The sequence below is a fragment of the Talpa occidentalis genome, unplaced genomic scaffold, assembly GCF_014898055.3.
Source record: "Talpa occidentalis isolate TD23 unplaced genomic scaffold, MPIMG_talOcc4v2.1 talOcc4.6, whole genome shotgun sequence".
Lineage (NCBI taxonomy): Eukaryota > Metazoa > Chordata > Mammalia > Eulipotyphla > Talpidae > Talpa > Talpa occidentalis.
In genome coordinates, this window is record NW_023604972.1 from 85,366,106 (window position 1) to 85,393,912 (window position 27,807).

General features: G+C 37.3%; 1 protein-coding gene across 1 annotated transcript in view; it reads left to right on the top strand.

Moving 5' to 3' along the window:
• Window positions 1-27,807, top strand: part of MAST4 (microtubule associated serine/threonine kinase family member 4) — a 552,565-nt gene that overhangs the window by 279,590 nt on the left and 245,168 nt on the right. The window contains 1 exon segment of the mRNA XM_054688294.1: window positions 21,679-21,710. Coding sequence (XP_054544269.1) covers window positions 21,679-21,710 — 32 coding nt within the window.

Below are 27,807 nucleotides of genomic sequence, written 5' to 3' on the forward strand. Positions count from 1 at the left end.
TGTGTAGTAGACAGTATTGGTGCAGAGTTGATTTCTGACACAAGGGAGATCTTTGAGGCAGGATTCAGAAAAGCCTTCCTGAAGCTCATGGGTTTGAGCGCACATAGTAAAAACATATTCTAGCATGAGGTGGCAGGAGTGTGACCCGATGGCAACAGGAAAGTGATGGTCCTCTGCAGTGGGACATGTGTAGGCTTTCATCCATGCAAACCTGGTTGCAGGTTTTATGTACTAGCTATGTGGCCTGGAGAATGTGTCTCTTTACCTATCTATCTGGCAGGGGAAAAACACTTGCTACCTCACTGAAAATATTACTTCAGTTAAATAATCTGGAGCAGTTATTCTATAGAGTGATCTGGTTGTTTGGGGGAGTAAATTGGCAGTGTTTAGTTAAATCAGACATAGTCTGCTCTGTGAGCCACTCCACTAACATGAATGAAGTGGTTTCTCTCTGAGGACTTGTATGTAATACTTAAAGTATTATTGTTGTGTCAGTCTTGTTGTTATCTGGGGGTGTTGTGGGTATAGATAGTTGAGAGGTTGCTCAGAGAAATACAGTGGGTGGATTATAGCACTCAAAATTGCCTTTGGACTTCAATTCTGCTATTACACACTAAGCATTCACTTTGTGGTCAGGCACTGTGCTCAGTCCTGGGTGCCTAGACTTGAAGGTTAGTATATTCAAGGGCTTTTTTTGTTTGTTTATATTTGTTATTGTAGTAACACTGCATTTTAACATTATGTAAGTTTCAGGTGTGCAACACTAAATTAACACCTATATAAACTACATTGAGTTCACCGTGGGAAGTCCTATCCTTCAGTGCCCTTTTATTCATCTTTTATTCACATTGCTTATCTCCCACACCCTTCTTCTTAGCTGCCTTTTAAGGAATCACCCCCTAATCTTTTTCAAAACACCATTTTATTGAGATGTAATATACAGAAAGATAGATATTATAAGTATGATATTGTTCCACAAATCTTAAACACTGATTCATTTTCCATAAGAGTAACATATGCAAAGATATAAAACTGTCAGTGAACTTTCATACACTGACTCATCCCGGAGTACTAGCACCAAGTGAAAAATTGAGAGCATTATCAGCTTTCAACTTCTGGGCCTCCCCTGGTGGCAAAGGCAGTTGAGCACAGCACTGTGAAGCTGTCCGCAGCCTCTGCAGTGCGGGTTTGATCCCTGCCGGCCAGCGAGAATCCTACATGGCGCAGCAGACCTCTCCTGTCTTGCCTGGTGCTCCCCTGAGCAGTGTATTTCTGTCGGTCTGCCTGTTCTGTTCCCCACTCTGTCTCTGGTGAATCCTCTCACCCTCCCGCACATCTGGCCTGTACCCCAGTTCTTGTACGCATAAATAAATAAATCTAAAAAATAAAAATTAAAAAAATTTAAAAAAAGAATGTTTTTAACTTCCGTAGTTTTGTTTTCAAAGTCTTATGTCTTTCCTGATCTGCTTTCCAGCATGCTAATTTGGTTATTAGTAAAATGATAATTTTTTTCTTTGTTTTTGAGTTGCAAAATATGGGTAGAGAACAAGGATAAAGACCAAAGTCACTATCGCTTTTACTATCTCATTTGCTGAAATTTATATTTTAAGTCTCTTTGAATGTTGTAACCAGGAAGACTAAGGAAGGAAAATTATTTAGTTTGGCCCCCTTTTTTTCCTAAAATAAATTTTTGCAGCAGTTATTATTCTCCTCTTTTTCCCCATCTGGCAAAAGTTAATATGCATAGGTGAATTGTTAACAGCCCAACATCTCTGTCCTTAGATGCGTCCCCCACTCTCCCAAGGTCTATGAAAACCTGGCGTATTACATTTGTTGACTTTCCTCAGAGTCATCGGCCTCTTGCTTGCCAAGACTTGTGTTCCCAGACCATTGACTAAAAGAAGATTAGCAATTTATTTGGAGGAAAGGTGTAGGAAATCTTTTTAATTTAAAGGTGAAAAGATCACAGAATGGGTTAGGTACAGGTTACCCAATTTGGCTCTAGATTTATGAAGAATCATGAAATCATCCCTTTGCCTTCAAGCCCCTCTGTATCCTGTTTGCCTCTATGTCCCTCTACCTACTCCTCAAGCCAAATGAAAAAATAAAAATGGCAACTCTTAAAAAAAAGTAAGTTAGATAGTTAGCAGGCAACAGACATTGTGTGGGTTATGGGAGGGTTTTGGAAGAAGTTTGTTTCCTAGCAGGACGTGAGAAGACTAATCTGAAGCCCTCCGTCCCCCAACTGCTCCCCACTGCGCAGACTGTGATAACATTTTTTTCTGGAAGGTGGCTCCATTTCTGTCTGTGCTAGGCAGCTTCCTATTGCCCACTGATTGTAGACACTCTTTGGGGACTTCGTTTTGCTTGTTTCTGCTTTATTCTTTCGGTGATTAATTTTAGATCATTTCTGTCATCTTGACTTAAACTTTGTTTATCCTTTTCTTTGCTCAGTCAGCTGGGAAACCCTTTTCTTTCTGTTGTTGTATCTTTCAGTTTAGCTTCCACCCACTTTTGTTTAAGGTTAAGTTTATATCTCTACTGAAAGTCTGCATGTTCTTTATCCATGTTCTGCTACATGTTTGTCATGGTATCCTTTAGCAAGTCATGTTTGAGTCTTTGTCCAGTAATATCTAGGTCTTGGCTATCTCTGCATCTGTTTGTGTTGCTTGATACTTTTCTTGACCATGAATCACATGAATCACATTCGCTAGAGAGCAGAATGACTTGTATCCTTATGCAAGTGGCATGACTTAGAGGAGACACACCTTTTCTGGAACTGAATACCATTACTTCATATTCTAATGTTCTTTTATTCAAAAGATTTGGCAGTTACTCAATAGTACAGATACAGTGAAGAAGCAGAATACCCTATTTCTGAAACTTCCTCTTCCAGTTAGGATGTAGATGATGACAAGAGATCATTACTGTCATCTTAATGATGAAAACAAACTTGGAAAGCTACAAAATCATGTTAACAAATTTAGAAAGCTGAGGGTTTTTTAAAGTAAATCTAAAATAAAAGTACATTTCAGAAGGTGAAAAACTTCAGAAAGGAAGCAAGAGGCCCATGGCTGACTCTTTACCATAGTACAACTGGAGGAGGAGGAACCAGATAAATGTATGCTTTTCATTTCTTGCTTTTCTTCAAATATTCATTCAAGTTCTTGATAATAATGGTCTCTTGTGATTGCCTACATCCTAAGTGGAAGTGAAAGTCTCAGAAATCGGAAATTTGTCCTAGGAGATTTGCCAGTATGGCAAAAGAACAAAGATAAGCATTGGCCATTCATAAGAGACCTAGTTCTGTTATTCTGTCACTGTTATAAACACATGCATGTGGTAACAGTATTTATTTACTGGGTATATCTTTCACATGAGCTGTAGACCCCTATTGTATGGTAGTCATGTTTTATGCTTTGTATTTATGTCTTTGAAGAGTTGATTGCTGTAGTGCACAAGAGATTGGTTTATGTAACTCCAGTCTTGGAAGGGAACACTTTATTGAATTACATCATAAGGCACTTATAGCTTGCATTATAGCACAATACAGAACTGAGATATAGGATTCAGAAGTGCAGTGACTAATTTACCACATGGCAGTCATTTGTTGTCTCTTTTCCTTGTGGTTAGCCTACCATTGTGCTAAAATGATGGTTCAGTTAAACAACCCCATTCTCAGAGCATATGCCATGTATGTGTCTGAGAGGTGTTTGCCTAATGTGTTACAGTAATTGGGGGATCGCTGAAAATCATGCTTCTTCCTCTTAGAAAATGAAATGCTAATAATTGGAAAAATCTTAAATAATCCCTCTGAATTAATAACTGTAAAACTGTGATAAATCCAAATTCAATGCTCTGAGTTTTATTTAATTAGGTGTTTCTCAAACTTACTTGAATACAGAACATTTTGCTGAGGAACTTTAAGTTTTTTTTTTCTATTTTCTGTTAAGGAAGTACTTACATTCTATTATTTTTATGGAAGCAATATTAGTTCATAAAACTGTATATTATTTAGAAGGGTGGGTTCACACTTCCTCAGGTGTATATCACCACACCACTCCCACCATTAGCACCCACAGTCCCTTACTCTAGACCATTGGGTAGCCTCCTTCATTCCCACCCCCGCCCTTTCTGCCCATCTAGCAGCCTCAATTCTACAGTCATAATTCTAGGGTTTGTTTTGGTTTAACTTTGCCAGTTCCTTTTGTTTCTCTATATTATACACATGAGTGAAATCATCCAATATTTGTCTTTTTCCTTCTGTCTTTTTCACTTAGCATAATCCCCTCCAGTTCCATCTATGTTGTCATCAATGGCAAGAGTTCATTATTTTTCATTGCTGAGTAGTATTCCACCATGTACATATACTGTATCTTCTTAGTCCACTCTTCTGTCATTGGGTACTTGGGTTGTTGCCAAAACTTGACTCTTGTAAATAGTGCTGCAATAACACAGGAGTGTACATAACCTTCAAATTAGTGATTTTGTGTTCTTTGGGTAGATCCTAGGCATGAGATTGCTGGATTGTATGGTAGGTCTATTTTTAATATATCAAGGAACTTCCATGCTCTTTTCCATAGGGACTGGACCAGTCTACATTCCCACCACCAGTGTACAAGTGTTTCTTTTCTGTCATGCCCTCACCATTTTGTTGTTTACAGTTGTTTTTTTTTTTTATTTGACCCATTCTTACTGGAGTGAGATGGTATCCCATTGCAGTTTTGATTTGCATTTCTGTGACAAGTAAGGTTGAATCTTTTTTTCATGAGCCTGTTGTCATCTGTATGTCTTCTTTGAAAAAGTGTCTGTTTAACTCTTCTGCCCATTTTTTGATTGGGTTCTTTATTTTCTTTTAGGTTGAGCTGTTTGAGTTCTTTATAGATCTTAGGCATTAGCCCCTTGTCAGATGTATATTTTCTTCCATTCGTAGAGTGTCTTTTTATTTTAATGGTAGTTCTTTTGCTGAATAAAAGCTTTTTATTTATCTATTTATTTGGTTTATTTATTTATTTATACAAGCACTGGGCACAGTCAGAAGCACGGGAGGGTGAGAGAATTCACCAGAGCCAGAGCAGGGAGCAGAACAGACTGATGAAATGCAGTGCTGAGGGGAACAGTGGGCAGCAGGAGAGGTCTGAGCACTATGTGGGACTCTTGCCCGGTGGCCAGGGATCAAACCGGCACTGCAGAGGCTGTGGGCAGCTTTGCAGCCCAGTGCTCAACCACTGTGTCACCAAGGAGGCCCGGTAAAAGCTTTTTAGCTTGATGTGGTCTTATTCATTATCTTTTTGCTTTCATTTTCCTTGGCACTTTAAGTTTCTCTTGTTAAGTAATATCCATTAATAAAGTTCTTTGAAAATGTTTTCTTAAGTAGATCTGATTGTTCCTTATTTCAAGAAATTTGAATCATTCATAATGGCTGTCATTCTGTGCACCCATATTCTAGGGAAGACTGTGCCCTAGTAATATGTCTTCCCTAGAATATGTCTTCCCTAGTAATTTTGACAAAAAAATTTGCATTTTTGTAGGAAGGATGAACTCTAACCCAGAAGCCCATGTGATTACAATACTATGGCTTTGGTCTGCTTAACACCAGTATTAATGTTGTGGTGAGATGCCATCATAGGGGTATACTGCTCTGGCCGACTTACTTGGCCAAGGACTGTCCTGGTTTGCTAGTTCTGGAAAATAAGCTAGGTCAGCTGTCATACCCCCACCCCCCAAATGAAAAAAGACAGCTAGCTGCCTAGACTGCAATTGGAAAGAAAGGTCAATCAATATATTACCTTTCCTTCCATGTGTTTCATGCCTGCCGGCTGAGTTGTGCCTTCTCACTAGTGGTGGTAATCTCTTCTGCTAAATTTTATTTTAACCTTGCAAATAGGTTAAAGGAAGGGCACAGTTAATAACATCTTTCCTCCTACACCTCTGAGCATATTATTTGGGCTAAATCTTGCTCCCCCCCTTCTCATAGCCCCAAGCCCTGCACAGTCGGCCTTAGATAGAGAGTTATGCAAGTAACTGGTTTTATTTATTGTGGGAATTTCTCCTAGAGTTCTGTCATGCTCTTGCACAGACAGAATGCAAACATGTTTGTGATTTCTGACAGTAGCTGGGCTCTATGTGGAATAGGGGTTTTTCAAAACATTTCTCAGTCAATATGTTTACTCTACTTCACCAGCCATGCAGTGTGATACGGTGCATCACCAATACTTGAAATAGACTGCAACAGGAGGTCAGAATGGAGCATAGATTTTCTAACACAGCATGTTAGATGAAATGATTTTGTGTACTTTGAAGTGGAAAATTCAATCAGAATTTTCCACACTTTTTAGTTAAAGCAACACTGTTATTTATTGATGAAAGGTAGACTGAGAAAAATACAGAATGCAAAGAGTAGACAACAAATTCCTCATCATAGCAAGAAATACTATTTCTTTTGTAATAAAAATGAAAGCTACATGGGATTTAAAATCTACTGAAAACATGTGCTAGAAGAATGCTTGGAACATATGACAATTTGTTTAGCATTGTGTAGATGAAAAGGCATCTGAATTTTTGAGACATTTGTTTTTCATTGAAATGGACTTTGTACTTGATAAAGGACAATTACAACTGCCCAGGTAATCTATTTTTGACTTAGATTTAAAGTAGCAGAGTTCTTTTAGAAATTCAAGGGTAGATTCTCTAAGCATTCCTTCAAGTAGGTTTGGAGAATGTTGGAATTTATTACTAGTTTTCATCTGTCCTTCGGTGCACAGAAGATATATCAGTATAACTACCTATTATGTAGATGAACACTTTATACTTTCAAATTGAAAAACCTTAGGGTTGCAATGTCAGATTTATGCATGAATATTTAAGATAGAATAATAGCCTAATATTAGCATGTTCTACGTGTGCCAGTCGCTTTTCCAGGTGTATTATTTTACGTGTGTTATTTTATCTAATCCTCACAACAATGCTCTTATTATCACAAGCTCTTATTATGTATAATTTCCAGTGAGGGGAAAAAAGCCACAGAGAAGGTAAGTAATCTACCCAAAATGTACTGTTCAGTCTTTTTAGCCCCTCTGCCTGGCTGCCTCCCTGAGGCTCTGCCACCACAACATGTTCATTCTGGTAGCCTATGGATGCCAGGTTAGCAACTTAATTCAATGAGCATGTAGCATTAAGTACAGGGTTTTTTATATTTAGATTACTTCTTTAAAAGAGAGATATAATCTCATATGTGGAACTGGAAAAAATAAACTCAAAAATAGACTGAAATAGTAGTTACTGGCAGGTGGGGGCATGAGAGAGATGTTGTTTAAGGGTGCATACCTACAACTAGAATGTAAGTAGGGAATGGTGACCTAATACACAGTACAGTGATTACAGACAACAAAACTATTATAAACATTAAAGTGGCTAAGAGACTAGGTCTTAGTTGTTCTTACCTCTAGACAAAATTATAATCACATGGCACAAAAGAGATGTTAGCTAAAGCTACAATAGCAACCATATTGCAATATAAATGTAACAAATCAGTATCTATTAAACTTATAGAATGTTGCTTGTGAATTATAACTGAGTAAAAGAGATACTCTTTAATAGTTCTGTTTTACTTAGCTTTTTATTCTTTTTTTTAAATATACAATTCGATTCAGTGTAACTCAGTTTACTGTTCTTTTTTAAACTAGCTTTTCACATGACAAAACCATTTTAAATCAGTGCAAATTCATCAGCTTATCTAAGTAATGTGGTTTTGAATCATCCTTTAGGCTGCCTATATAACTTTGTATTCTTCAGTGTTCTAAAGTTCATTTCCCCTTTGTTCATTCTATTTTATAGCATTATCAGCTTTAACTGTTGTTTTTACTTCTAGTCTATAGAAAGTGATTCTAGAATTGACTATTTCAGGTTTTCAAGCTAGTCCAGTATAATTCAGTCTAAGAACACATATCTTCTAAGTATTATAGTTGGCATGTCAGTATTACAAGATCAAGTATGCTTTTTATTTTTCAAATAAAAATTATTAACCTAAATAGTATAGTAGAAACTGATAGTATAGTAGCTCATCTCTAAATTATAAATGGTAGCATTAATATATAAGGGGAAAATCTACGTGCTTAGAAGCTAATTTTTCAGTTAACAAAAACAAGAGATCAGTTTATGAAAACTTTCTTAGGTTTTCAATTTAAATGTATATGCGCTGTAGTCTTTGTGATCCAAAAAATTTGCAAGGAATCATTTTTGACTTTAAAAGAAGGATTCTCTCCAAGGAGAACAGAATTCAATCTTTGCAAAGAAGCAGTTAAAATCCCAAAGCCTTTTATTGCTTTCAAGAATTTAACAAAAGGCAAAACTTCATTGCATTGTAATATTTTCTTCTAATTAACTGTCAGAAATGTGATGTCATTAAGTTTGAAGTTTTGGTTAACTTCAAAGTCATTAACACATACTGTGCAGCCCTCCTCCCAAATAAAATTTGGAAAAAGGAACCATGTTGGCAGACCGATAATCAGCATTTCCAAAGGTTTTGTTTCTCATACAAACTTTTCCTAATTTAAGAAACATTCGGTCATTTTCTTCAGCTAGCAAGCCCTAGACCTCCTAATGCCAAGTTGATGTTGCCAGGGTTGTCTTGATGTCTCGTGGGGGGTTGGAATCTCAACTCCAAAGATGACTTAAAAGTGTTCAATGCTGTTGGGAGGTATCAGCTAAGGAATTATTTACCTGCATATAATAGAGAACTCAAGTACTAGCAGCTTAAATACGTAAAAATTTATTATTTCTCACATGAAAATGTTTGTTGGTTGAATGTCCATGGCGGATGCCATGTGGAACCAATGGCTCTGAAACTACTTTGGTCTTAGCTCTGCTGTCCTTAATGGGATGCCTTTGACTTGGCTTAACTTATCCCATATACAGTTTCACCATCAGGAAAAAAATGGTGTAAACTTTCCTGCAACAGCAGGGTGTAGGAGTAAGGCTAAGTGAAATCCTTATGAGAAAATGCAGCTCAGTGCCTGGCCTTTACTAAAGCACAGCTGAGTCTCACACAGTGGCAGTAGCCCTGGCAGCACCAGTTTTCATAGTGACGGAGGAGGTAGGGGATGCTGCCTTAAGCCATGTTCTGCAGTCCTGGAGTTAGCACTCTTGGCATACCTTCAGTTGATGTTATTTGAAAATAACACATTGGAAAAAATACTTTAAAGTTGGATGCTATAACATTTAACAAATAAGACCATTACTTACTATGTAAAATATATCCTCTATAAGCCAATTGTTTATTCTGTGACCTCTTTATAATAAATTTCAGTACTATTAAAAGCTTAAGTCACATTATTGATTATTTGAATATGGGTATCATTAATCTTCTATTGCCCTCATACATTTTATATGTACATTTTAAACATCGTCTTTTGCATTTAGATAGAGAGGAGTGGTCAGTAGAGAGTAGACTTGTGGTATTAGCTTCATATAGCACTTCAAGAGCTCCCTGGAGCTGATTTGCTAGTAAATTTCTACACTAAAATGAGCTTTCAGAAGGGTGACTGCTAGATAAACTATGAGTTTTTCTTAGTAAATAAAAATGATTAATTTCTACTGAATAAATTCACTATCCCTGGTCGAATAGTCTCATCTAATTCTGCTTCCTGATTCTATAAAAAGCCCTTTTCTCTTTTGTATTAAGGTTGTCTATAATTTTAATGGAACCTTTGAATTATCTGATTTTTAAAAATTGGTTCATAAAAGGATATTGATTCTTTAAATTGGGGTGGTTGAAATGTTGTTTGTGGGCAAACCGGTCTCCTTTGATGAAACTGGAAACCTCTGTCAAGAAATCATGTTAAATCTGTGTTAAGAAATAGTTGGAAAAAAATGATCATGACTCTTAATGTCCAACTCTGGATGTCAATGTGGAAATACTAAAAGGCAAAAGCAAAATCTAAGCAGAATTCTCTCTAGTTAATTTTTATTCCTAGTCATTAATATTCACTTGCTTCCCAGAGTATTTTCCTGGGTAATGGGAAAATTTTAAAATCAAAGAAGTCTTTTGAACATTGAAGATATGTGCCTCTTTGCTGCTGAGGAATCTCACAGATTTATAGTGATCCTAAGAGGTGTCTCATATCCAGTATATTAACGAGCTTTTTAGAAGCTTATGAACATTGTAGCTTTTATCGATTCCAGGGAATTGTACCCAACAATAAGCAATAAAAGTCGATGGTAACTTTTTTCCCATATAGGGGTGTGCAGATCAATATTTTGAATTTACTGTAATTTGCTGGTAATGGATGGAAGAACTGAAAAAATTGCATAGCCTTGTGGGGCACAGCTGTGTGGTGTTGCGTTTTTATCTAAGCTCACTGTAGTTCACAGGCTTTCCCGAGTAACAAGAAACATAGTTAAGTGGCAGGGCTGATACGCGTATTTATCAAGAGCCTTCATAAGCCCTGTCTAAGAGAAAAAAGATCCCTAAACTTGTCCAGCATGACCTTCATTTTATAGTCCTGAAGGACCCCTAAACTGGTACTGTCTTAAAGGCAATTACAATTCTAAATTATCTAGCGTTAGTGTTTGATCTCCTTCTGTTAAAGGAATTTTCTTGCTGATGACTAGCAGGGCATGTGAAGCCTGATTTACTTCAAATCTTCCAATTGTTTCACAGAACTGTGCCCACATACCTATTCCAAGGGGAAGAAGTGGGGGTTCTGCATACTTGCTCTTTAATTTTACCCTTTCCTCTCTCTGTCAGAGCTTGTGTCCGAGCTGCTTCATCCAATGTGAGAAGCACACACGGGTAGTAATGGCTCATACTAGGGTGTGCTCTGGTGTGGGAACTGTGCTAAATGCAGGGCGGGTGTTCTCATTAATCATAGCACCTTATGACAAACAGTAATAGCTTCATTTTCTAATTTAGAAAACTGAGTTCATAGAGGAGTTAAGAAAGTTTTTGAAAATACTTATCATTAGATTAGAACATAGGCATAGTTTAACCTAGGTCCTGATCATTTAACGCTATGAGGTATCCAGTTTGACTTAAAGAAGGTCTTTTCTTAAAGTTCGGTTGATTTAGTATTTGTTTTCTTATTTAGTTTTGTTTGTTGTGAAGGACAATGCTCTAATTTGATAAAAAATAATTTCTTGAATTTCAAAACTGGCAGACACTTAAGTTATAAGAGATTGGTTTGTTCTTTGAGAGTAACATGAGCACATAAAATACAGTATGACTGAATGCTATTAACCTGGAGGAGATAAACACACTTCACCTAGTATGTAGTAAACATTCAATGAAAAGATGCTATTAATATAAGTCCTAGTTAGCACTCAGCAAACCCTGAAGAGAAGAATGGAGAGTTTCTTGGGAGACAGATTTCCAATATGCAATTGGAATTTGTTGCTATTACACTATATCTATACAATAGAAGGTAGTATCTATATAGCTATCAGATTCCCAAACTTGATTTTTTTTTTTTTACATCAAGAGTTTTACAGGAATTATCCAAAATCACAGTTATTGGTTGGAAAGAAAACTTGTTTCAGTTGTGCACTTACTTGGAGTTAGCTGATTATTTGACTTGTTAACGCTTTTTCTACTTTGAAAGGTCTGTGTTAAGGTAACATATTTGCAAGGCTTTGCTTCAAATAAAATCAGAGTATATAAAAATAATTTATCGACAACGACAGCGCTTGAAGCCTGTACACACGTAGTCCATGGTGCAAATACACCAAGGCTCCCCCAGTGATGACAAATAATTACACTGCTCTGGACTCTAGCAGAGGTGGCGTCACAGACAAGACAAGCTATGTACCAACTCTGTGACGTTTTCTATATTTCTTACCTGTGCTTCAGTTCTCTCATCTATAAAATGGAAATAATAGTAAAAATAAGTGGGATAATGTGCATCATCACAAATACATGTCAGATAATGTTAGGCTTACTAAAGCAAAATAATTCTTACTGTTTGTGTAAAAGTTTTCAGACAGAAGGGGTTTGTGATGATTGATTTTTAAACTTTCATCTAAGAAAAAGACCTGAGTTACTGGCATTTATTCATATCTTACTTGCATCTTCATCCCATGTTTCTGCCCACCAGGGGCCCTCTGGTTTAACTTAAAAGGTTTTGCCATCCCCTCACCCATTTTCAGATTTCCATTAATTGACTTCTAAAAGGTCTCCATAGCTTTGGGAGGCCTTTATTCCTGATCTCTGGATGGCAAATGGCCCTTAGCAACTAAGGTCCTAAACTGTCCCAGAAGTTTGGCATTTGGTTTTAACTCCTGCCATCCTGTACACACATTTCTCTCTTGAATCTCCTCTCTTCTACCTCTCCACCTCTTCCTTGGTTGAGGCACTTGGTCGAGGCACTCAGCCATGCTTCCTTTGTTACAGTTGAGTAAGCCTGATAACTTTCCACATTGTCTTTTGTGTGCTAGTTGACACCATGATGCCAGAGGGACTCTTTTAACCGTCTTATTCTCCTATTTAACAGGTTTCATGAGCTCCCCATTGCCCTCATGACAAAGGCACATGCTTCCAAAAACCTGCTGTGGTTTGCTTCCAAACTCACATATACCCTCTGTTCCAGATATTCCAAGTCTTCTAAGAGCTGTGAGCTCCACCCTAATTTGCTACATCTGTTTCCTCTTTTGGAATTCCCCCTTCCTCTCCCATTCCTGAGGCTGGGTAACCAACTCCCTAATGGTGTTGAAGAAATACCAAGCTTAAGTATTGTGTCACTTGAGAACATTTGAATTGCAGGGAACAAATCACGCAAGTTAAACTGGTTTAAACAAGAAAGGGACTCGACTGGCTCATATAACTGAGAAATCAATGTATAGGTAAGGCTAGATCCATTGTTTCAATGATATCACTTAAGACCCAGTTTCTGTCTTCTATAATACTTTTGATGTCTGCCCTGCTGGCCACCATTAGCTTCCTGGAAAAGGGAAATCATTCTTTCCAGGAGCCCTGAGCAAACATTGTTTTGCGTCTTGTTTTCTGAGATTGAATTACTTGCCATCTTTGAACCAATTACTCTGACCCAGGCAATGAGCTTTGCCATTAGTGTAGCTTAACTTGAGCTTAGCCTTGAGGTTGAGAATTGTGTCACTTCTGCCAGGTTTTGTCTTATGGATAATGGGGAACATCACTAGGTAAGAAACAGTCCTGACCATTGACAAAGAAAACTGTTATCTCCCCTTCGTTATGATCGCATACTTTGAAAGACCCTATCCAGGCCTTCTTACGTGGTATTTTGCAGTGAGTGAAGTCCTTTATCTTCATTGCTTGGCACAGTGCCTGCCACATTAGCCTTGACCAAAAAGGCTAAGAAGGAATAAAGGAAACCTGTTTCACTTGCTTTAATCCCCAAACGTGCCCCTTGCTGTCATGCTGTCACCCTTGGCAGGAGATTTTTGCCTTCTGTTTCCCTGAAATTATAGAACTCCAAGTACATTGCATCAATTTTACTTTGCTCTTACTTAAGAGGTTCCAGTTTATACCAGTACCCTTCTTTTTCTTTAGAAGAAAGGCTTCCTTTTAGGAAAATTAGTAGTGCCAGCCTTCTACATATGATTTCTGCAAACCCCCTCTCAGTTGCTAATGCTGCTTCCCTGTGCACGCTGGTATTTTCACATGGGGTATAGGGGAAAAATCTGGGCCTGGACAATATAGGTTGAAACTTGGCTTTCACCATCTCCTCTCTGTGTGATCCTGGGCAATTGCTAATCTCCTGTGAGTTTTCCATGAGAAGGCTTGAGTGTCCTGCCAGACAGTCCGTTGCATTTTATTATAAAATTTATAGACTCAGTTTTTGATGAGATCTTAGGCGGATACCCATATTATGACTGAAAAACGTTGTCTATGGAAGACTTAGGAGATTAAGTCTTAAGGATCATAGCTGTTTAGGCTAAAGGCAGGAAAGGTGAATTTGAAAAGAAAGGAAGAAGATAACTACTTCTGTTTTTCAAAGAAAGTATATGGTTTTGGTTAAGTAAAATAGATGTGAAAACCCAGTAAGGATTTTGTGTGCACCCTTTTTTCCTTATGTTAATTATTGTTATTTTTTTTTCTCACTGAGGTAACATTAGTCTACAACATTGTATATAACTCAAAGGTATAGTATCACACCACTTCAGGTGCTTGTCGCCACACCACACCCACCACCAAGACACCACCAAGTCCACCTGAGTGGTCCATTGGGCTCCCTCCTCGTTTTGCTCGCCTCCCCATTCCATAACCTCAGTTCTATAGTCAGATTTCTAGGGTTTGGAAGTGGTTTGGTTTTATCTGACCTGTTGTTTTGTTTCTGTATTCCACATGTAAGTGCAACCATCTGGCATTTGTCTTTCTCCGTCTAACTTGTTTAGCATTATTCCTCCATTTTCATCCTTGTTGTCAGAAATGGCAAAGGTTCACCATTTTTAATAGCCAAGTAGTATTCTATTGTGTGTCTATATCACCTCCTAATCTATTCATCTGCCCTTGGGCATTTGAGTGATTCCCTTCATTTAGTTATTGTATATAGCGCTGCAGTGAATGCAGGGATGCATATATCCTTTCAAATTAGTGTTTCATGTTCTTCAAATAGATACCTAGGAGTGGAATTGGTGCATCTTATGTTAGATTTATTTTGAGGAATATTTTGAGGAATCCCCATACTGTTTTCCATAGGGGATGGACCTGACTGCATTCCCTTTTCTCCACACCCACACCAGCATTTATTATTTTGAGGACTCTGTGTGTGTGTGTGTGTGTGTATATATATGCATGTATATTCTCACAGATGTGTGGTGGCATCTCATTGTGATTTTTATTTGCATTTTCCTGATAATAAGTGACATTGAACATTTTTTCATGTATCTGTTGGCCACCTGTGTGTTATCTTGGAAAAGTGCCTATTTAGCTCTTCTGCCCATTTTTTATTGTGCTCATTGTTTTCTTTTTGTTGAATTGTATGAGTTTTATATAGATCTTTGATATTATCCCTCTTGTCAGATATTTGATGTGCAAATATTTTCTCCCATGCAGTAGGGTATCTTTTTGTTTTAATGATAGTTTCTTTTGCTGTGCGGAAACGTTCCCATTTGTCGTAGTCCCAGTTGCTTATATTCTCTTTTGTTTCTCCTGCTGTTGGAGACAAATCCACAAAGACATCACTGAAGCCAATGTCGTGGAGTGCTTTGCCTGTTTTCTTCTGTATGTTTTATGTTCTCGGGTCTCACATTTTGTTCATTTTGTTGAAATTTACTATGACAGATGAATACATTGAAGTGCATTATGGTTACAGATACTAAAATGTAATGAAATAAAATCTTCAAAAAGGGACAATACTTCAGGATTCTCTGCCTACCTGTCCATTTCCCACTAGGGCTGTTGGTGGCATTTTATAGGTTGAATGTTTTGAATGTCCAAGCAGTTCTCTGGAACTCTGCCTCCTGCTCTTACAACTTTGCTCTATAGGTTTTTATGCAGGAAACCATGTGTTTTATGGGAAGTTTACTGGCTTTTTCAAGGGTTGCATGAGTGTGAGCCACTTTTGCCTGCTTCTCTGATTCAGAATCAAGCCTTCATTAAGACCTGATTTTGTGGCATGAGCTTTTCTGTCCTCTGCCTTCAAAAGTGATTCAGAAGTGGAGGCCAGCACAATGGAACCGAAAGTACTTCTTTAGGAGGACCACTCCCCAGATGAGCCTATGCCCCTAATCAATTTTACACTCTCTGGTCGGGGGTTACATTTGGGGTCTCTTCCTTGCTCTACAATGCTTCCCACTTGTAATAGAAATAACTAAAAACCTAAGACCGCTACTATATAACAGCCTAGAAAAGTATAACTCCTTGAAGAGAAACCATTCAAAGGCAAGTGGTTGTGCAAACTGATAGTCCTTCGGGGGACTTAAGAGCACTAGCCTCTACTAAACAACTTACACAAACAACTCTCGCTCTAGGTCTCCAGGGCTGGGGTCCAGGCACTGGTATTTTTAAAGGCTCCCTGGGTGACATTAATGCGTAGCCAGACTGTATTCAAAACCACTGTTTGAGCTGAATTACCTCATCTGCTTTTTACTTTCTCTCCACTGTTAGTATTTACATATCAAGTTACACTACATAATATTGCACCTGGTGATAGCTCTTTTGTATGTGTGTGTCTCTGTGTGTGTGTGTTCTCCCAACTACCTTTTAAATCTGCTTTATTTCATTGCCTCCTTCTGGATTCCTAACAGCACCTGATAAGCCACCTTGCTCACCTCAGCTCTTCGAACTCTCTCCCTGAATTAATGGTCTGTCAGTGTAGAGTAGCTTTTGTAACCCTGGAAGATAGGGTGAGGCCACCGATGACTAATTAAGAAATGATGATGATGGGGAAACATGTAAACGTTATAGCAAATGGTTTCTGGAAAATAATGGGAAAGGGCAGTGTGCCAGACATTGTCATTCTCTTTGTCTGAGTCTTTTGACCAGAGGGTCGGTTGCCAAACTTGCAAATCATCTTTTCTCTGAGGACCTCCCAGCATGGAACTCTTGGTAGGTGTGGTCTCACCTGAGGGCACATTAGTGAGGGGAGCAGTATTCCTTTTCCTGCTCCCTTGATGACGCTGCTGCTGCTCACCAGGAATGGGTGTTTGCCAGGAAAGGATTGGTGAAAGTGGGTGCACAGTGAGTTGCTTCCTGGAAGGTGAGCATTCAGCTGTAGAGGGGCCTTGACGGGGCTGTCCCCTAGGTATGACCTGCTCTCTGGGGTTTAATTCCCTGCTCCCGCCTGTTTTCTCACCTTGTTTTTCCAATCTTCCTGTCAACTGTTTGGGAATTAGTATTTACCCCAGGGATAGATTTTTACTTAAGAGTTTCATCTGTTTGTCTGGTTTTTAAGAACTTACTGCCACATGGTGCACCACACCACATAACAACCTTACCACAGTTCCCCTGACTTCAAGATATTCAGTGCTGCTGTGTCCCGCCCTGCCAAGGTACCACTTCTCATTTATCATCAGTTCTCTTTCCTCCTATTTCAGTCAGTCTGTCCCATGAGTTCACGTGCCATCTTACACGCTCATAATTCCCTAGTCTATTTCCAGTCCCCACCTCTCTCCTGGACCCAGGTACTTATTATGTCCATTCAGCTGTTTGGAAATTTTGATTTGGAATTCTTACATGAATATAACATGTCCAAACAGATATGTTCTTCCCTCACACAGTTTGCTCAGGCCCCAAACTTTTGATTCTTTCTTGTCTTTTTCACAATCCACATCCATTCTTTTGTAAATCTGATGAAAGCACACCTTGTATTTCACAGCATCTCACCATCTTCACTGCTGGTCTTAGCCACAGTCTTCTCTCACTTAGACCACTTCACTAGCCTCCTAAAGTGGGATTGCATATTGCTTTCAAATAAGCTTAGACTATTTTGATTATTATTTATTTATTTTTGTAAGTAAAGGTTTATTGGAATACAGCTATGTCCTTTATTTACATATTGTCTGTGACCACCTTAGCATTATGGCAGAGTTGAATAGTTGTGACAAAGGCAACATGGCCTGCAGAGCCACAAAATTTGCTATCTGGTCCTTTACAGAGAAAGCTTGCTTATTCCTGAGGTTTTTTTGGAACATTTTTGTTTGTCTTTTCCATTATCTACCCAACCCTCAGCCCCCACTGACAGTAAGTTTTGGATATAATCTTAGATTGATAGAAAAGTTGCAAGGCAGTTCAGAGAATTTCTCTATACTCTCCCATCAGTTTCCTCTAGTGGTAACATCTCATATAACCTGAATACATTTGTCAAAACTATGAAATTAATATTGGTACATCCCTATTAACTTTATTCAGACATTACCAGCTTCTCCACTAATGTCTGAATTCTGATTCAGAATTCAATCCCTTTTCTTACATGGGATTTAATCATCATTTTGCCTTAGTTTCCTTTGATCTGTAACCATTTCTCAGTTTTTCTTTGTTATTCACACACTTGACAGTTAGAATTTGTGAAATAACACTTAGTTTGGTTTTGCCTGGTATTTTTTCATGATGAGACTGGAGTTAAGTTTTTTTAGGAAGAAGACCATAGAAGTGAAGTCCTTTCTTATCAGGATATCTGATGATAGCATATTTTATCAACATGACTTGTCATTAGTGGTGGTAATTGTGTTCACTTGGTTAGGATAGTGTTTGTCAGGTTTCTTTACCTGAACAGTTACTGTTTTTCCCTTTTCCTTTCCTATTTTGGAATTGAATCACCAAGCCTACAAACTAACCCATCAGCTTATTAGAATTGTGAAAGATACATGTGGCATATGTAGCCAGATAGTTCTGGGAATGTATAGTCCTTAAATATGTAAGTATTTCTAAAATTACCATTGTGGAAATTGCTTGTATATATCAAACATAGGTTTTTTGTTGTTGTTGTCTTCTTGAATGAAACAAGCTGTTTTCCCCTTAAGAGGCCAAGATCAGCCAGGGAGGAAGAGGCAGAATCATTTGTTTTCCCCTAGAAGGGACTCTACAAACTTTTGTCCTGATATGCAAAACCCTGTGTCTTCAGTCTTATCAAGGATCACAAGAAGAAAACAAAGTTCCCAGACAAGATTAACTTTATTTTAGTTTAATTTTCAATCTATGTATTTGCTAGTTAGCACTTTTTGAAAGAAGAGTAAAAGATAAAATATCAAGTAAAAAAATGATAGCATAATTCTTTAAAAAATTAGAAGTCACTGTACAATAGATATCAGTGCAAAATGTTAACTCTCTTAAACATTCTTTAGAATTTGTGATGATGAGTAACTACATACTGTTTTGTTCAGATTGATGCTGCTTGTGCTTTTCCATTCTTTTCCCTACTTCTTGCCTCCTTTAACTCTTACCTGACATTAAATTTTTAACACATTTTCCAAATATACTAAGCACACACTTTTGTTTACGACTTGGACCAATAACCCTCATCTTATCTAATTATCTAAGTATGTGTTAGTGACCTTATCCTGACATTAAAAAAACGAAATGAGGGCACACAAAGAGCCACAGTGGCTCGGGCAGTAAATGCCTTGATGCTGCTTATTTATGTCTAATCCTGCAGATTTATCCACATGCAGTCCCCACGCATCAGGGCAGCAGTCACTCCTTGCTCAAGTTGCAATTGCTTAGCCCTCCTGGTATTTGCAGACTTTTGCAGCTACTGTTCACAAGGTCTTGGCCACAGCACATTCATTTCTCTCACTTTATTACCATCACATCTGATTCCAATTTGCTACCAAATTGAGTTTCCAGTCTCAAGCCTGACATTCAAGCCGTCAGGTGGATTAGCTCCTTCAGCATGGTTAGCGTGGAAGCTGCAGGTCAGTTGACAGTGGCCTATTAACATCCTCTGCTCCTCATCTTGGAACCTTGGCAGCTGTCCCGTGGAGTAGCAGTGCTGGGTTACCCACTGTAACCTTTCTACTTGTTTAGAACTCATAACTCTACACCTCTTAGAAAGACTTATGATTAAAAACAGAGTTGGTTTTTATCCCTTATCTTGCTATTTCAGCAGCTTTTTCTCAGACCAAAGCAGCCAGCTTACGGTCAGGTCATCTGGTAAAATATGATTGATTTGAACTATTGGGGATCATTTATTTGGCCCTTTGCCTCATATCTCTTGAATGATCTCTTTGCATATAGAGTTAAAATAACACCTGACTTATTTTTCCCCTGTTATTAATGATAGTTACTTAAGTACTCCTCCTTTTCTTTTTTATACTGCTTTCAAATCAACTTACTGGACAGAGCAGTTTTTTACTTATTTAAGCATTTGGCCTTTTGGTATGCAATGGGTCTCAATAACACTTTTCTAAAAAGAAACAATTTGGTGAATGATGGCTTCTGGGAGTTCTTTTTTTTTTCTTTTTTTAAAGATTTGTTCATTCGTGCATACAAGAGCTGGGGTACAGGCCAGAGGTGTGGGGGGTGAGAGGATTCACCAGAGACAGAGTAGGAAACAGAACAGGAAGACTGAACGAAGTACACTGCTAAGGGGAGCAGCGGGCAAGTCAGGAGAGGTCTGCTGCGCCATGTGGGTATCTTTCTGGCCAGCCGGGGGATCAAACTCGTGCTGTAGAGTCTGCAAACAGCTTCATAGGTTGCGTCTTAACCCCTTGTATCACCAGGAAGGGCCCCTTTTTTTTCTTTTTTAAGCTTGACTACAAAGTTAATATCTCAGAGCTTGTCAAGACCAAAGATACATATATAGAAAATTATTCATTGGCTTTCTATTTACATTTCAAATCCCAAGGAATATCTGTCTTGTGCAGAGACATTTGTCATCAGGGCCTTTGTAAATGAGGGTATATTTATGTTTCAGAATCAAGGAGCCAAGTTTCGCAAACACTGTAATTCGGGGGGGCACTGAAAGATTAAAGAAAAAAAGCAAAACAAAACAAAAAAGGGAAGCATTTCACCACTGAACCCTAAAACCCTTGAAAAGAAAAGATTAGGTATCAGGAGAAAGAAGACATTCTGTTCTGAAAATTGCTGATTGTTCTTTCAATTAAACAGTGATAGAATTTTGTAACTATAAAAATATACATGAGTATATTAATATGTAAGGCATTATATAATTAAGGCAGAACCTTCCCCTCCAGTCTGATAGCCTCAAGACCATTTTCTGCTCAGTAAACTGTGCTGGAGTAAATTGTACAGTTTAGAAGTAAGAACTGAGACCACTGTCTCTGACAAACATTTAAGGAGCCAGTAAAAAATAGGGGACCAGAGCTAATAGGAAAATACCTATGGAGAGGTGATCCTCAAGATCCTTGAAGGCAAAATAATGATAATAATAAAAGATAATTATGAAACAAAAAAGGCAAATTTAGTTGAGTCTTTGGAATTTATAGTGTACTCTTTTTGAGTTAAAACAGCCAGATGACTCCTTGCTTCCTATTCCTTAATTACTATTATCAAATAGTCATTCTTGACTACTCAGGCTTCAGAAAACTTCATTAGTGACTGGAAGTATTGCTGATTGCCTTTTTGTTTGGTTGACTCTTTAGTTAGTTGGTTGGTTTTTATTTTTGTTTTATTGTTGTTGGTTTTTGTAGACTCTCTGTGGTTGGGTAGATAATGAACCTACTTTGAAACAAGTATGAGAGTCACTCTTTTAAAACTATAAAGCTCCCTATTAATTTTTGTTGCTGTTTGGTTACCGTTTTAGAGGTTCATTAACCTAATTTTAACTATCCTAAGTGATAAATCATACTTGTGTTAAGAAGTGGAACCAGAAGGAAACCTTTTGTTTCACTTTTTAGTTTAAGTATAATCTTTACTATACACAGTGATCTGCATAAGTTTATTTCTGATTTTACTGTTATTTTCATTTTATGTCTCATTAAATTATAATCCTACAAGATTTCATTTCTCTATTTATATATGTTTGATCTTTGTATATGTCCTTTGATTCTTTTGATTTTCCTTTTGCTTCATAAAGCCGTGGAACTTGACTATGGTTGGTTTGGGAGGGTTGATGTCTTTTATCCAACAGAACTTTGATAGACTGTTTATACCTTAAACTCAATATTATGTTGTTAAAATCTCCTTAGTATGGAAAATGGCAAATCAAGCATAATAAAGGATGATACATTTTATATTTTCCTTGTGGTATCTTTATAGTCTAAGGTTAATGCAGTAATTCATTTGATTTTTTTTTTTTCCTTTCACAGAAGGAGCTGAGTCTCCCCAGAAGAGGAAGCTTGTAAGTAGCACTATTTTGTTAACTATTTTGGACACAGTTTGTAATATGATTATTCTCTGACTTGTTGAGTTTTTAGTGGAAAAGGGGCGATTAATGATAGTCAACTGAATTAAGAAAGAAAGAACTTTGCATTTATGTATACATATCAAGTGTGAATGATTTCAAGGTAACTTGAAGAAAGTTTCCAGGGTTTGTTCCCTATTTATTCCAGGCGGAATCTTGTTTTCAAAAGTTCTATTCTGTTATCAAGCAAAAACATTATTTGGTCTGCAGTCATTAATATTACTCAAGAATTTGGAGACTTGTGATTATTCTTTATACTATGGATAGTATACAAAATAAATTATATACTTTTCATTAGAATTGATGAACACTGAGTTAAACTTTCTACTACTAGAACTCAATTCTTACTAGATTGATTCATGTAAGGCTCGTCTATTAAAATATCAGATTTATGAACCTTGACTTAACTTCTTTATAGTGTGTTTTGACCTTTTATTTTTAAGGCTAATAATATATTTGCAGGTCATAGTTTTTCCCCACTAGCAAGTTGCAGAATGAAATTAATTGCCTTTCATAGTCCACTAAATTCAGGGTGGATTTATTTTCAACTATTGTGGAAATGCTGGTCTATAAATATTTGATTTGGTATCTGATTTATATTGAAGAATTTAGTGAATGGGATAGTGTTCTTTTTTTTTTTTTTTTTAAAGATTTATTTATTTATTTATACAAGCACTGGGTACAGTCAGAAATGCAGGAGGGTAAGAGAATTCACCAGAGACAGAGCGGGGAACAGAACAGGCAGACTGATGAAATATACTGGTAAGGGGAGCAGCGGGTGTAGCAGGAGAGATCTGCGTGCCATGTAGGACCCTTGCCTGGTGGCCGGGGATCAAACCGGCGCTACAGAGGCTGTGGGCAGCTTCGCAGCCCAGCGCTTAACCGCTGCGCCACCAGGGGAGGCCCAGGATAGTGTTCTTAAAGAAACTAAGTATAAACCTTAAGTTTATGCAAATCTCAATTTGGAGGATTAGAAATATGTATATATGCTGACTGTTGAAAAATAGAATTAACACTGTTGACTAAAATTTGAAAAAATCCAGCTTTTGTATCTAGGAACTAAAACTTCAGCAGCCAGAAACATTGTGTTACTATCCATTTTGATCCCCTTCTCTCCCCCCTCTTTTTTTTTTTTATCAAATTTAGGCTTCTAGAAGGAGACCTGTTCATTATTCTTGGGGTAACTTAATCTCTGTGAACTAGAGGCTAATGGTCTAATAGTTTGCCATAAGAAATACCCTTAGGATCAAAAAGCTTCCCTTTTATTGTATCATGATTTGAAATCTTTCATCTGAACTTGGAAAGATTGAAATTTTTGATATTTCCATCATGATGAAAAATAAGAAGTGGCAACAAAAAATAAAACTACATGAAATATCTTTATTGAGAAATTCTCTTGTGTACTTTAATGCTTAAAATATCTCAGATTTGTCCTTTATAGTTAACTTAGGACTTTGGAACTTCAGATATTCATTTTAGCCTTTTAAATAGATTACAATTGCTTTTTTTTCCCCCCACTTTGTTTTTGAGTTAGTATGCTTCCTATAAATTATTATTAAGGTGGTATTAATTAGAAGCTTAGATCACTTTTTGCACTGTGTAAGTCTCAATTCTGTTAATGTTTGTCACGAGTTGAAGGGGAAAATATAAAGAAAACTTAAATTTCTCTATGGAAAGCCTGGAATATTTAATTTAAAGAAAAAGGATGATGACAGATCTTTGTTTGGAGTCCATACTGTTTGAGTAGTCTATAAGAGAATAATGGAATTTTATTTAAGCCATTTAAAATCCCCTTCCTCATAAAAATCAATAGGTCTGTCAATCATTATAGGAATAAAACACAGTATAGATGTTAATATAAATCTACCTTCTTAAAAAGTGAATTCTGGAAAAATTAATGCTTTCCAGTTGAAACAAACCAAAAATAAACATGCTATTTTATATTTTCTATTAAACACAAATATTCCCAAAAGAATTAATGATGGATGATATAGGTGGTCTGGGAGTTAACTCTACTCAGCATTTTCAGGGAACACAGAATGCCAGTGATTACTCTCCTCATGCAAAGCTCTTTTATGACTTTGAGAAGAAGAAAATACTTTTAAAGATAAATGCTAGAGTGATTTTAATACAAATCTTATAGAGAAGGGCACAAGTGTGTCTTTATTAGCTATTGGTGATAACCAACATAATGGTACCTGACTATTAAACCTGTTAACATAGCCTTAGTTTATTTCCTGCATAAATGCTTTTGATTCTTTTACTGCTGTCTTCCTGAAAGATTGCAAATTTGATCCTGCTGTTCTGTTGTGTCTTTTTTTCCACACTGATAGTGAGTAACTGCACAGTGTGATATATTCTTCACTGTCTTTGGTTACACAGCAATGCCACTGAGATTATCAGACAATGTGTCCCTTCAGAAGTGCTAGGTTTTTAGAAAAAGGCACCTGATTTTGTTACATCTGCTATTTCTGATTTGTATATTGTAAAGGATAATACTTAAGTGAGTTTTTAAGATTAAAAAATTAGTATTGTTTAAGCTTAAAGATGAGTTCTATGTCTGGAATTATGTGATATATATGTGTATATGTGTGTGTATAAAGTTTAAAGCTTTTGCAAATAAAAACACAAATAACACATTTTCATCTTATTAATTAAATGTTTAAAAAAGCAAGCTGTACTAGAATAAAGTAACTCAGAGACCAACTAAAATTATAATTTTTGATCATTCCCTCAAGAACAAACTGGAAGACTATGTCGTTTCACATAGATTTTTTTAAAGGCAATACTTGTGACCTTTATTTTTTGGTGCAAAGGGCAACAGGCCAGAGAAGTCAAGGGAACGGCTTTCCAGGCAAGATGTTACTATATGACCAAGCAACCCCAGATACATTAAACATTTTCAAGAGGCTTTTCTAGCTCTTTATCCACTTCAAGACCTCACACCCCATTCTACTCCTGTTCCCTTGGTAGCTGGATTTTAGCTGTCTCTCTTCTTCCTTTCAAAGAGTAGCAGTCTGCCATTGGGCTCTTGATCCCAGTTCCTTCCAGCACTTTCCCTTGTCTATATCCTAGGAACTACAGATGCTACACTTCTCTGCTTCCTCTCCTCTCAGCTACCTGTCCAAGGCTATATAGCCTTTGAATAAATCATGATGTAGTCATACCGTGACTACATATAATGGATTTACTAGCGTATAATTATGAGAAATAACGCTTAGGAAAATCTAAAAGTAAATTCCAGATATAGGATAGTATTTGAATTGTAAAATGTAAAAATATGCAGAATGAGATAAGTTCTTTTTGAAAACATTTACAGTAAAAATATAAAAAACATGCATGGGAAGCAAATTTACAATAACACTTATCAGTGGAGAGAAGAGAATGAAAGAAATGGGATTTGAGTAGGCTCAACAGGGAGTTCCATGTATATTATTGAGGTGGTGGTGTATACATGGGTGTTTATAATATACCGTCTGCATTTTGATACTTTTGAAATAATTTCTTTAAAATGCTCAGTAAGTGCATGAAGGTAGAATCAAACTGTTTTAATCAAATACTTATGAAGACTTAAAAATAATTTGAAGAAAAAATTATGACTTTATTTTGAAAAAAAGTTTAAGCCTTAGCTGGGTTTTTTGGATTTTGTCTCATTTTGCAGATTGGCCTAAGCAAGTGCCATTTTACAATAATTGGAATATCTGCTGTGGAAGCTATACTATTAGCTAATATCAGAGCATCATAGGGGAAATTATGATGATAGAATTTGGTATCTTTGAAGTGCTTTATGATCTGCTAATCTGGAGGTAGAGAAATGAAGCTAAGGAGATGTTAACATTTAGATGGTGCATTATGACATTCAGTGGTAGAAGTAGATGGGTATTTTGAATTTTTAGCCTCTTTAAGAGAAGTGACTGACTATGCTTTCTGTTCCATGTAGTGCACTGTGGAATAAAGTCCACAGCGTGAATGTTTATAGGTGGGACTGGTCTGTCTCTCCAGCTCTTCTGTGAGCATGTGAGCTAAGACCCTGCCCTGCATTCTCTAGTTCCTATCAGTGTTTGCTGCACAAGGCCAGGTAGTGATTCCATGGCTGATGGCTCATGCCAGGTCCTTTTTGGTTTAAATTTAGTATAGAGCATGTAAACATTATTTTGATTTTTCTAATAACATCTAATCAAAACTATCAATACTTATAAAATGCTAATAATGTGAGTCCCCTATGTAATTGTCACTTGAGTCCTGAAATGACATTTCTAAGTGGAAAAACTGTGGGAAGCATTGTTTTCAGACAAAGTGGAAAAAGAATCAAAGACCAAAGAGTGAGTTAATGGATGGTTAGGAGGAAAACCAAGGTGTCCCTGGCAGCTACCACTTACTTTTAAGAGACCCCTTTGAGTTTTGTTAATTGCCCAAATAAACAGCTCTCCAGGACTGAGTGAGCTTCTTTTTCATGATACTCTATGGGGAGAGGAGCAGGAGACCAGCTCACTTGACTCCTGCAAACTTGCTTTTTAATGATCTCTCAGATTTCTCCACACAGAGAAGGAAACTGTACTGTCTGTTCGTAGCAAGTGGATTCTCTCTGCTATTTAAAGTGGCCTGTCTTCTGTGTCTTTTAATCATGAGCATGAGTGCATTGTTTTGTGGAGCCCCGTAGGTCTGAGATCCATTAAACTATGTGTAATCATCACGTTAGCTTAGTGGACACACTGACTCAAACCTGGTCAGTTTCTTGGCTTTATGTTCTTTGGCCACACACATTTCAAAGGGATACCCAGTAGCAGAAAGCCAAAGCAGAAGCAGTTCTTGGTATGCACAGAAGTCCTGGAAATGTGTTTTTACCTGCTGAGGAATATCTTCTAAAAGGCAATCTGGAAGTCATCTTGGTTTATTTTAGTTTCTTGATCTAACAAAACCACTTTTCCTCCCAATAGAATTTTTCTGTTCCTTCTCCATTCAGACAGCCCCTTCATCATTATTGTAAAAGTGGTTGAAGTCTCAAAGGGCTAGCCATGGACAATTAGGGTAGGTGTCAGTAGTTTGAGGTCCCTGAGGAAGACAGCTTCCCTATACACAGAGAAGACAGGCAACTTGAACATAACTCCCATGGTGTCAGGTATCCCAGTGTTAGAAATTATTCCATTGGATCTTGATGATTTCTTTTCAGTGTCTCATTGAAATGTTTGTAACTTTGGACACAGTGTTACTGAACTGCATTTAGCAAAGCAGAAGGTGATTTATTGATGGAAAGTTTCTGGTGTGGTGGTAGTGATAGGCCATTAGATCTAGAAGCATTTTGCCACATGTATTAATAAATGTATGAAAAGTGTGATAAACTTTAGTTCTAATTTTGTCTCTTAGAGAGGGGCAGGAAAGGATGTCCAGGGGATGGGATTGAAGAGAAGATTGAGTGGCAGAGGAGAGAGAGTGGTCAAGGAGGGCTTAGGGCTATAGAGGCAGGGGAACTTGGAGGCTAGTGGAAATTTCTGGCTGGAACTGGGCCATCTGGGCACATGAGATAGAATTGGTCTGGTCTCACTGTGGATAACTGAACTGAATGCCCCGAATTAGGGTATTTCTGAGGTTGGAATTACTCAATTTGAGTCAAGATAGGAAGTACCCTTCCATGTAATTGACTAGACATGGATCGATATAATTGCATATATATGTCTGTGTATTTTTTTTTTTTTACAAAGAAGACATATTCTGGCTGTTTGTGTTTCAACCAGAACATAATGCCTTTACATGCGGTATGGAAAAGTATTTTCAGTAAGATGAGGTTATTTCTAGAATGCAAGGAGAGGGAATCACCTTGGTTTTACAATTGAGTTGAATTAGATTTATGAGATTTTCAGCAAAGTGAAAGTAACATTTCCTGAAAGGGAAGGAAAGGGTCTAATTCAAGCAAAATGAAGGACATATAAACCATATTTGGATAAGTTTTCAAATAAATTTAGTTTTTTCTTAGTATTTTCTCCCTCTCCCCTGCACAAACATTGAAGCAAGAATTCAAAATATGTATTGTCGAAAC